The sequence below is a fragment of the Mytilus edulis genome, chromosome 4 (assembly GCF_963676685.1).
Source record: "Mytilus edulis chromosome 4, xbMytEdul2.2, whole genome shotgun sequence".
Lineage (NCBI taxonomy): Eukaryota > Metazoa > Mollusca > Bivalvia > Mytilida > Mytilidae > Mytilus > Mytilus edulis.
In genome coordinates, this window is record NC_092347.1 from 78,093,850 (window position 1) to 78,106,426 (window position 12,577).

At 32.5% G+C, this 12,577-nt stretch overlaps 1 protein-coding gene across 1 annotated transcript in view; it reads left to right on the plus strand.

The window, feature by feature from the left end:
* The window catches only part of LOC139520596 (pyroglutamyl-peptidase 1-like), a 30,088-nt gene extending 18,632 nt beyond the window's left edge, over window positions 1-11,456 (plus strand). The window contains exons 4-5 of the mRNA XM_071313398.1: window positions 10,734-10,966; window positions 11,271-11,456. Coding sequence (XP_071169499.1) covers window positions 10,734-10,966; window positions 11,271-11,424 — 387 coding nt within the window. The 3' untranslated portion in view covers window positions 11,425-11,456. The remainder of the gene's footprint in view (window positions 1-10,733; window positions 10,967-11,270) is intronic.
* Window positions 11,457-12,577: the final 1,121 nt, after the last annotated feature.

Below are 12,577 nucleotides of genomic sequence, written 5' to 3' on the forward strand. Positions count from 1 at the left end.
GCAATGTACGATGGGACTAGTATGTACTAAATAATAAAAGTTGAGGACATTATTACATACATTTATAACATACAACTTATTTACTGTAATTTTTTATTTACAATGACAATTTCTACAAATCCAGTAAGTTGTTTTTAAAGTCCGACACATTTTTGATGAACGAAATTACGTCCTCCACGGATACGTGTACATACAGAATTTCTTAGTATTTAAGTTACAGTTAGCAAACTTTGCTTTTGTTTATCAATTTGCGTCAAGTTATAAAGCTGTATGAAATGTAGGTCTTGATATTGTTTCAGTTTCGTTTAAAACGCATCCCAAGTTTTATTTTTTTCACCATAAACAAAATTGGTCCAAAGTATAATGACAGTAATAAGAGTAGGTGTGCAGTTAAATACTTTAAAAAAGTGAAACCATTGAACTATATTTTTCGCCTTTGACAGTCACACTCCTCATCTTGAGTAGTATCTTTAAGAACATCAAAACCATTAATACGTAGTAAAACTATTCAAGTTGTACACCATTTGTTGGATAATAATATTTTATTATTTATCAGTATTAAATTACAAGTATTGTTTAGTACATATGGAATAATGAAGCAATACAACTATAGAAGATTTAAGTTTAATCAATCTAGCGTACATTGCTGTTTTTCATGTAACAATAACGTAATGTAACCGTAGCCTCAGTAATTATTGTTACATTTGTAATTAATCGGTTTCACCACCCAACTTTGCATTCCGGCAATTAGTCTCCAATGTAACAACAATATTTTCATTATTGTTACATTTCCATGTAACCGTAGCCAGTGCCAATTTCAAAACCATAGGAAATGAAAAGATTTCGTATTTTTTATAAATGATTGTGTTTTGTAAATAATCGCTTCATTTGAAGGCAGGGAGAACTGGTTAGTGCTTGAAGTATTCGTGATTATTTTTATAAGTTAAAAAATATGAAGTTACGTTCTACTAAATATTAAGTTTTATATATAGCTTTTCTTATACTTAAATAGCGATACATTAGAAAAAATATTGGAGTTATAAATATAACTTGTACAATGAGAGAAGTAAAATCATATCGTATATAGACAACATGCTACAAAGGCTTCGGGCTTAAGACCTCTGATATTTATCCTAGCAAAAAGGGGGAGAACATTGTTTGGGGAAATATCTATACACAAAATAATCATTGGAAAATAGTTAATTTTATCCCCACATTGCACCGATTGAGAATTTTTAATTTCTTGACTGGTAACCTGTCAACATATTTTATGTTGTTGAGCCAAATGTGGGTGATATGTAAATATTCCATAGGTTTTCATTAAACAACCGCAAAAGTTGAAAACTTTTTGGTTGTATATTGGGTATCACGTTGGCGTCGTCGTCTGCGTCGTCGTCGTCGTCGTCGTCGTAGTCCGAAGACTTTTGGTTTTCGCAATATATATTTAGTTTAAGTAAATAGAAATCTATGAAATTTAAACACAAGGTTTATGACCACAAAAGGAAGGTTGGGATTGATTTTGGAAGTTTTGGTCTCAACAGTTTAGGAGTTAGGGGACAAAAAGGGGACAAAAAGGGCCCAAATAAGCATTTTCTTGGTTTTCGCACTATAACTTTAGTTTGAGTAAATAGAAATCTATGAAATTTTGATACAAGGTTTATGACAACAAAAGGAAAGTTGGGATTGATTTTGGGAGTTTTGGTTCCAACTGTTAAGGAATAAGAGGCCAAAAAAGGGCCCAAATAAGTATTATTCTTGGTTTTCGCACAATAACTTTAGTACAAGTATATAGAAATCAATGAAATTTAAACACAAGGTTTATGAACACAAAAGGAAGGTTGGGATTGATTTTGGGAGTTGAGATCCCAACAGTTTAGGAATTAGGGGCCAAAAAGGGGCCCAAATACACATTTTTCTTGGTTTTCGCACCATAACTTTAGTATAAGTAAATAGAAATCTATGAAATTTAAACACAAGGTTTATGACCATAAAAGAAAGGTTGGGATTGATTTTGGGAGTTTTGATCCTAACAGTTAAGGAATAAGGGGCCCAAAGGGTCCAAAATTAAACTTTGTTTGATTACATAAAAAAATGAATAATTGGGGTTCTTTGATATGCGGAATCTAACTGTGTATATAGATTCTTAATTTTTGGTCCCGTTTTCAAATTGGTTTACATTAAGGTCCAAAGGGTCCAAAATTAAAGTTTGATTTTAACAAAAATGAATTCTTTGGGTTCTTTGATATGCTGAATCATTATTCAATAGAACATATGATTTTGTTCATGACACATATTATGAAATACAAAGGAGTTGAAATGATCAAATACTTTCGAACTGACGGAAACAAAACATAATCTAGAATGTGTGTTCTGTCATAAACAATGGCTTCGTCGTGCGAATCGACGAGATCATGTTACATGTAACTGATCTTAGCTGTAGAAACAGTTGGTGCGACCTCGATAAAATCTTTATCAATTTAATATAAGCGATAAATATATTCATGACTACAATGATAATGAATTTATTGGAGTCACATCCACTGTTTCTACTGTAAACATGAACTATCGGTTAGTGCAATGAAGACACTTTTTAAGATTGAGATTGTTGGTTTATTCTTTACACCTTCGAGGTATTAAAATTATTTCATTGTTTATTTAAAGTTAAATTTATTTTCAAATCTCTTCTGTTTAAAATTGTCGAAACTTCCGTTTAAGATTTCTGTGGTAAACTATCTATTCTATAGTTAGGACCATTTTATAATAAAGAACACTTTCTTTATAGAAGTATAGATCTGCTGGTTATAGATTTTTTTCTTTCATTATTGTGACGACGCGCTATGAAATTCAGATTCATTTATAAATGAAGTTGTATATAAATTTTTGGTCATAAACACAAATCTTTTAAACAGTTCAACGATTGCGTCAATGTTACAGTAGTCTGTTTACTGTAAGTTACTAAGCTTGGCCCGTTTCATCTGTCATTTATGGAAACTAATTCACCACTTTCTGAGACATAATTTCACTTTCTAAGCCATTTATTTCACCATCAGACATGGAGCTACATTTGTAACTAATTAAAAGGAAAACTCTCAAATTAAAGAAATTTGACATGATATACTTTCTTATAATCAATTAAACGACTGCTTACTTAGATATGTTCTGTCTCAACCTTAATTTGTATAACTTGTCATCATAATGACATTCCTTTTAAACTATTCCTCCTGGATATAACTCAGACATTCCTTTTAAACTATTTCTCCTGGATATAACTCAGCATCTCAACGGGTGAAGTTTCTCGATTACATTAACATAGTAACGATAATCATCATGGATCTCTAGTTAAAAACAGGCTCTTGAAGAAAAAGGAAAAGCGACACTGAATGTAAAGAAGGAATAATTCTAGTAACTGACTAGTTTTTTTGTGAACAGAGTCTGAGTATTGCATATAACTTCATTAGAACACTCCAAAAACGATAAGTAGACTGACAAATCAAGAACTGCATGGTCTTCGGAATGGGACTATCCTGTCTGCATATTCATTTCTCCGTTTCACCAACTTTTGACAAATCAAGTACTGGGCATCGCAAGGCGCAGTGCTGTCTGCGTATTCATTTCACGAACTTTAATCCTTCTCTTTACAGATGAATAAAATATAAATAATATGAAGCATGCATGGATTAGTTTTTATCCATGTTTCTTTAACCTTAAAAATTGAAAGAATACCCGGTATCCCATATTCCAATTTGATTTTATTGAGGAATGGTAGAACCTTTAACACAGGATTTTGTCTTTACTTATTCGGGACTACGGAATTTCGTTTCTTTATATTCGGGGTTTCGGCCGGTATCGGATACCCCCAACCCCTAACCCCTTATAGATTCTGGAACTAAAATACCACCAACTATTTCCAGAAATAATTTGAAATTACGGACCTACATGTAAACGTCATAAACTCCATCCCAATTCCCCTGTACCCATATCATATAGGCGCGTGTAATATTTGAAAAAGACGTCTAGTTAAGGACTTTAATGCACCCACCTAACACACGGCTAATTTTTTTTTTAAATGAAAGAATAATGATTAAACTTTGATTTTTGCCCGGTCGTCACAAAATCGTACGGTGCAGTTTTTGTAAAATTGACGTTTATTTCAGAAATTAGTTGAAAATTATAAATTTACGACATGTTAATCAAGCAAAGGAAATAAGTCGTATCTCTTCTTTTAGACAGAATAATTAAGTGAATTAGATTCTTAAAATAATGAAAAACAATATTTATAACTGTAACTCCGCATGCTTTTGCATTCCTTCTAAATATTTGACATTTTGTACCAAAATTTTCATAATCCCGACCTTTTCGGATCTACAATTAAATTTTTATTAAATGTTTTTGCTCTCTATCCGTTTTAGAACACACCAAATTACTCGTCAGTTATCGTTTTTTCATTCAAGATCAAGACTTTATCTCAACATTTCTTAAAATCACGAATTTCTGTAATTTTATGATGTTGGGTAAAATCACTATAATTTCCGGAATCCCTTATCTATTTCGTTATCGTTTTTTACTGAATATATTAGTCGATTTCCGTGTACTTAATAGTGCTGTAGAGTACGATAAATCATATTTAAACGGCTCTATTTCTATCTTTAACTTCAGTGTAGCTTAAATAGATATAAAATCGTCCGAAATAAAGATCAAATCAAAGTAAAACATAGTTTTTGAGTTCTGTAGAATTCACCCCTTTCTAAATAAGGAATCGTATCGGAAAATTGTAGTAAATCTTCCGAGTCGTGTCAAATTTTCACAGTCCAGTTCACAATGAAACCCTTCCTTTGCTAAAAAGCAAAAAAAAAATATCAATTTATTGACACAGATGCATAGTCTGTCATGTATTTACTATATAGCAACTATGTAGTTAAAATTAACACTTAAATGAAGATACAGTTGTATTGCCGCAGTGGGAAAACGAAAAGATAAAGTTTACAGAAGACTGGTCGATGAATATGAAAAAAATGAAAACATCCAATTTGAAAATACAAAATATCATAAGAGTTGCTATAAATATTTTAAAAGTAAGCACAACCTATCATCTTCTGTTTTGTCTGTACAAAGACTTTGTACTACATGTACCAATTCTACCGACCAGTCTCTTCTCATATATATCAACGAGGGCAGTAGATCTACAACTCATTCTGATTTATCTGTTTGTATATTTTGTAATGTATAAAGCCTATAAGCAAGTTACACAACTTCATAAGGTATCCTCTGAGGAGCAAACTCAAGCTGTTTTGAGTGTTACTACATATATCTCCTACAATGATCTGATTTACAAAATAACTCATGATAATTTTACTATTAATTAAAATCTTTATACCATCGAGCTTGCATCGCTAAATATTTGCTACAAAATTTGAAATCAGAAATTAAAGAGCTATTTAGTTCTGAACATAAAACAGCTTTTACTAACATTTCGACGATTAAAGATGACGTGCCTGTACACAAGGAAGTATTCTGGTTAACAACTTTAATTACTTGATCAGTGAACCGGGCTTAATTTCTGCCCGAGGATCGCCGCCGAGAAAACTACACAACATATGATCAGCTTCAACAAAAACTAAAAAAAACATGGTCAATTTATAGTTACATGTATACAGCATCAACAAGGCTAAGGTGCATCCAATATTGTATACAGTAGCTCTATAATTTTGTCTCATGCCGTAATGACGGAAAATAACCGGTTTAAAATGACTGTGATATACGGTCTGTCAAAATTAAAGATCTGAGCAGTGACTGCGAAACTGGTTGCAAGCACTTTATGCAGCTACTAGTATTTTACGGAAGCAGATATAGGGTAGAGTTGTAATCCAATCATCTTATCCATTATCTAAAAACATTTCACTGGATTATTCAACTGAAATTATGCCATCTGCTTTTAAAAAAATTCTGTATTGTCTTAAGCTTTTAGATGATGACACATCTGCGGCAGTTAATAAAGCGTACGATATTCCTATTGACAAAGTTCTTAAACGTATGGCTTTAGTAGAATGTATGTTATCTATAAATATTTTGTTTACTCTTTTTTATTTAGGTTTATCACTACAAATGCACCGTATTTATGGACACACCTTTGATAACTATCAACAAGTTTGACTGATCAGGAGATTAGAAACAATAAAAATGGGGCATCCATCAAGTTCTACATGGCATTATTTTTCTTCTGGGGGTTAAAATTTTATCCAAGACAATGTCGACCTAACTACAGAAACAATAACAGATCTCCGTATGACTTTGGTTGGCTAAAAGGCAACATCGGTCCGGTATGATTGCATTCAACTTTCTACAAGATTTGATCTGTTCACGCATTGGTATAGGTATAGGGGGAGGGTTGAGATTTCCAAAAACATATTTAACCCCGCCGCAATTTTGCGCCAGTCCCAAGTCAGGAGCCTCTGGCCTTTCTTAGTTTTGTATAACTTTTATTTTAACTTCTTGAGTATATTTCGAAGCTTAGTATGACGTCCATTATCATTTCAAACTAGCTGAAGAACGCCTCCAGATTTGGGAGTTTCTTGCTGCATTGACGACCCATTGGTGGTTTTTGGCCGTTGCCTGCTTTTAAGCGCGTTGGTGTCTCTTTGACAAATCCCTCATGTCCATTCCAAATTTTTAATTCAATCTGTATATAGTAGATCTTGTGTCCGCTTTGAGCAAAACCTCTACTGTACTGATATATGCCCATGCCAAGGAAGTTGTCTTTGTATGGATATGTTGACCGATAAGAATGATGAGATTACAAGTTTAAATGAAGCTATAATATTCCGATATCGCAATATTCCGACACCTCAATGGTCCAACATCCCATTGGTCCGACGTTTCGATCATTTAGGTTATACGCTTACGGGATTTTAACTTCAGAAAGCCAAATAAAAGGTTCAATATTAGGATAGCCTTGTCCTCCGTTTGAAGCGGTGAAGCAAGATAAAAAAAAAGCAAAACTTAGTGCCAAAGTAGCCGAACGTCATCACTAGCGTCATTTAAAAAGAGTACAAACTACTTTGTCAAGTGTTGTTTGATTAATTATATATCTCAAGATACACGGCGGCCGACTGAAGTAACAATGAGTGATCATATTTTCCTTGTGATGTTTTATATTAAAACTATCAATTTGTTGATATAAATATACTAGTAGCACTTTACTCATTTTAGTTATGTTTGTTAGTACTCTTATCATATCTGATTTAGTGATGTATGAGTTGTTAATGTCTGTGTCATTTTGGTCTTTTGTGGATAGTTGTCTCATTGGCAATCATACCACATCTTCTTTTTTATATATCAACATATTGCACTACAATAATAAAAAAAAATCTGCTCTATGGTTGTCTGATCTTGAAGCGGTTGGCAGGCTTTCAAATTAACAGGAGACCATACGCTTCCTCAATTTTAATGAACAGTTCATCATGGGACTTTTCTAAACAATTAAAAATACGTTATATTTTCCTCTTGCTTCAAATATTTTGTTTCGGATTATTTATATCGAATTTGCAGATATATGTTTGTAAATACGTGCAATCAAATGATATGGAGGTATTATAAGATTTAGATAATGCAATGGCGACTACAGATACATTTGTGTGACTTAAATGGTTGATTTTCAAAGACTCCGAGAGAAAACGTTATGTAACATGTGTTACCGTTAAAATCAACCAAAATTAATTAATATTATGATAGAAATATATTTTCCCAACAGTAATACAGCATTCGTATAAAATTGTTTCGTTTTTGCATTTGTTTTGACTCGATTTTACAACTGGAAGTATCCGTGAATTGAAATTGCACCCATGACCTTTGACCTCGATTTAAAAAAAAATGCACCATAATTTCTTTTGACGACCGGGATATTTAGAAAGTACACATTCTTAGCTTTCTAGTGATATATAATTTAGCTGTGTGTTAGGTAGGTGCATTAAAAATGTAAATTTGGCTCTCATATCACTCGCCTAATATATACTTACTCTATAGAAAGAATCATATACATGTATCTTATTTCATTCTATCCCTAGTTTGTCTACTCTTTGTCAGCATAAAAGCGAGTTGAATATTTGTAACTGCGACTGTATGATGGTGCTTACAGGAAAGCTTAATTCCCTTTTGCAAACAAAACTGTTACTACCGATGCTGCTACCGAATTGCTGATGGAGAAGGAATTGGAAGAAGACATTGATCATTGTGTTAATTATAATGTGCACCTTTAGAAACACAGACTGCCCTGAAACGACTGAAAACTTTGAAAAGAGCATGCATGAGTGGCGAGAGATTGTGCGGTTTTACCATGCTCCATGTTCATCGCGATAAGGATATCAGCAGACCAAATTATGATTCTGAAACGATTTGACTGAACCGGTCATTGAAAAATTTGACAAACTCTACTGAATCGATGTTTGTTCTATGTTCTGGCAGCAGACTCAAATTAGTGATATTTGGATGATTATCTTACATATAAATTTAAATAAAGTTGTTAAAAATTTGGTGTTAGTAGAGTCTTAAAATATGAAAAATTTATATAAAAAGTGTCCAAATTCAAAACATTATCAAACTCTCTAAAAATGCCTAGAATGCAGGATTTTGTACCATTCATTTCATAACCTCGAAAAAAAAATTTCACCTCGCTTCACTCGGCTCAATTATTTTTGCCTCACTAAAATAAGATGCCTAGTTACGGCCTTGCGGTAAATTAAATTCAACTCCGAATTGAATGTTTATGACACACAAAAAGAGAAAACAGAATCTCTTGTTAACCAAACGTATGTACACGTTGGGGCGATTTAGAGCTTTTCAGAAGGAGTGAGATTCCACCCTTGTTGAAAGCTTTGTGGAGACTTCTAGATTTTCAAACTCCCTCCGTTTTTCTCATGGATGGAGTGTGGTCTCTCTGTAAATTACCCCATATCTTTTCATTTTCCTATTTACCGAAGGTTCCATGTGAAAATTTCCATTGGATCATATCTGTTTAACTAAATGTACAAAACAGGCTCAAGAAAAGGCGAAATTTCTGTTTCAAACCCGAACTAGAAATCCATTTAGTTCTAATAGAGCACCTTACATTATCGTCAATGAGTTCAGGCATGTGAAAAATTATATAATCATACACAAGAAAGAAACCCTGAACAGGCTTTCAGCAATAATTTTTACCTATTTAATATTAATTAAATATTAACATGTACATGTATTTGATAAAGTACAGATATAACAAAGAAACTGCCCGGTATCCGACGTAAGAGTACATTTTTTACTGCACGCGTAGTCGGGTGCGTTCACTACGAGGACACTTGTACTCAACTACGCGTGAAGTATGAGTACAGAATCGTCCCATACAGGACATTTTCTAGGTTATCCTAGTATATTATCCGACAGTTAAGAATAGAATCTGGTCAAATTTTGAAGTTGAACATGTGGGAATTTTTATTTTTGCCACGGACCATTTAATTTTCATAGAGGAAGGGGCCTGGTAGTTTTTAGAAAACAATATTCTGACCCTGATTTTGACTTAAAAAATCTGCTGCCTCAATATTTTGTCATATGAAAAAAAAAATCTCAACAAAATTTTCCCGTTTAAACTGTACTAGAAAAAAAGTTTGGCATGTGAAACGGACGAAGACATATTCTAACAGAAATACAAATACCAGTCCTCCCTTTTGTGTATACATATGAGAAAACATTTCAAAGTTATTGATTGAATTCAAATCCATCACACATACGGTACACATTGTAGTCCGAAAAAATAAAGGACTTCATTCCTATCAAACACCTTTTTAATTGTTTACCATTATATTTCTTTTAGTTTTGGGTAAAATTGTAAAGGAAATAATACTATCAAGACGTCCTTCCATAAATCTTTTTTTTCTGTTCTGACTTTGAAGAAATGACTACTTTTCGCCCAATCGAAATGGTGCATGGACATATTTTGTTCATATTATTAGAATTATTTTCAATATTATCGGTATTAAACTTGATTATCGACACATGAAAGTTTGTCAATCTTTTTAACGTTAAAGTACCAATAGTTCGGTCACTATTCAATTAAGTTTGTCGATAAAGTAGCTAATTTTGACGCTAAAGAAACATCAAGTCGATCACTTCTCTGTTACGGGCTGTATCTTTCTTTGTCCAGAATAGTAGTTGAATCAACTTAAATCATTGTTTTATACAATATACAATGTATATTCACTTTTACTACCTACTGATAAATTAAAACAATCTTTACCATAACAAGCACTTTTTTTTACATTTTAATATTTTATGATGTATTTAAATGAGAAGTTATTGTTGCAAACTCCATTAGAAATTTGAATTGAGATCAATTTTGCAATAAGGGAAAGGGGGATGTGAAAAAAAATTGGGGGGGGGGGGGGGGTTCAATTTTTCTCATTTCAGATTTCATAGATAAAAAGAAAATTTCTTCAAACACTTTTTTGAGAGCATTAATATTCAACAGCATAGTGAATTGCTCAAAGGCAAAAAACACATTTTAAGTTTATCATACCACATTCATTCTGTGTCAGAAACCTATGCTGTGTCAACTATTTAATCACAATCCAAATTTAGAGCTGATTCCACTTTGAATTTTGTGTCCATACTTGCCCCAACCGTTAAGGGTTCAACCTCTGCGGTCGTATAAAGCTGTGCCCTGCGGAGCATCTGGTTACATAATGAATTAATTTATGTTTTATTCTTAGCTTGTTATCCATGTGGGTGTTTCTAAAGAAGCCAATGCCATAACACTGGAACAACAGGCTCACAATGATGGTTATAAAAGACTAGATGTCCTTAAAACTTGTCCTTCAAATAATTGTTGTGTGGAGGGAGCTGAGGAATGTTTAATATCCAGTATAAATATGGAAAAAGTTTGCAGTGATGTGAATGGTTCAGGGTTAAATATCAAAGCAGTTGTATCACATGATCCAGGAAGGTGAGAAAATTTTGAACTTTTCCTTTTACAAAATGACATGACTAAAATTAAATAAGGGGTAAATATTAACAATTAAGATTTCTTTCATGTATTTTCATCCTCTCTGTATGTCCACTTCTAACTAGAATGATAACACAAATAGTCTGCAATATGTCACCACACCTTGCTACGTATAATTGAAATCACTTTTAATGGCATGTATCTTTTGAATAAAAATAATGGCAGTATTGATTTCACACCTTGTCGTCTAATTTGTCTTAGTTTATTCTTTTCCTCCTAAATTCAGATTGTTTTCTGTTTTCAGATATTTATGTGATTTTTCCTATTTTGTGTCTCTACATATAGACAGATCTAAATCAGCATTTGTGCATGTTCCACCTCTTGGAAAACCCTATACTGGACTAGAATTAGCAGACGGACTAGAACAAGTTATACTGAGCATGCTCAGCCAAATTTAATGTTGATTTCATATTGCAATGTAATTACAATTACTTAACATGCATACCAATAAACATATTTATTCATGCTTTTGTTTTTAAACTGAGGATGAAACGGCCCTAAATGGGAAAATCTAAAAGATTAAGGCATTATAAATCCTTTAAATACAATAACATTATTCTGCCATTTTCTGATAATATTTTATTTCATAATTTTGAATTTTTATCCGCATCAGCGTTCGGGCTTCAAATTTGTTGTAAAATAATCAGGACTATTAAAACTGCCAAATTGTAAAAAAAACTATCCAAAACAATAAGTTAATGTTCTGTGGACATCAAAAAGGAAATTTCATGAAAAAAGAATAATAGTACTGAGTTAATGGAAGCATTTTTTCAGTACATTTTATAAACTAAAAATTAAAAAAACCCATCAAAGTAATAGTCATATGATGTTAATAGTAAATAAAAAGTTCCTCGTCATGCTCAACTAAACCAAAGTAGCATTCAGCATATAAACAACATATTTGAGTCTGTAAAAATAAAGAACCATGGTAAGGCTTATAAGAGTATAAACAAGAGAGTATTTTCATTCTTTAAGCAACTCTATCACCCCTTCGTTCATTTTTGAAGAAAAAATATTGATAATTCTTCTTTCCACCGAAATACTAATATATTGTAAAATAAGTGCCGTTAATGTTATATCTAATGAAAGTGGAAATCATATGAAATCTGATGCTTATCCCCTATATCAATGTTTGTTGAAGTTCTGGCGTGTGTCAAATATATGAATTTCAATTGTTTGCGTATTTCCATAATCTCTTAAGATTAGGCACTGGTATAGCGGCCTAACAATGCAAAAAGTGCCATCATCAGTTGGAATGAATCGTTGCTAGGTTTAGACTGACAAAGATGTCATTGGCCCCATTTAAAATGATATAATATATATCTAGAAATTTCTTATGTTCTATAATATTATTACACTTAATTTAATAACCTTTATTTCTATACCGTAGGAAGTTGTTTTTATCGTGTCATGAAGTACGCTTTGAAACTGTCACCACATTTGCAAGTTCTATGGTGTCAGTCTATCAGCAAATAATAAAGGCAACAGTAGTTTACCGCTGTTCGAAATTCATAAATCGATTGAGAAAAAACAAATTCGGTTCACAAACTA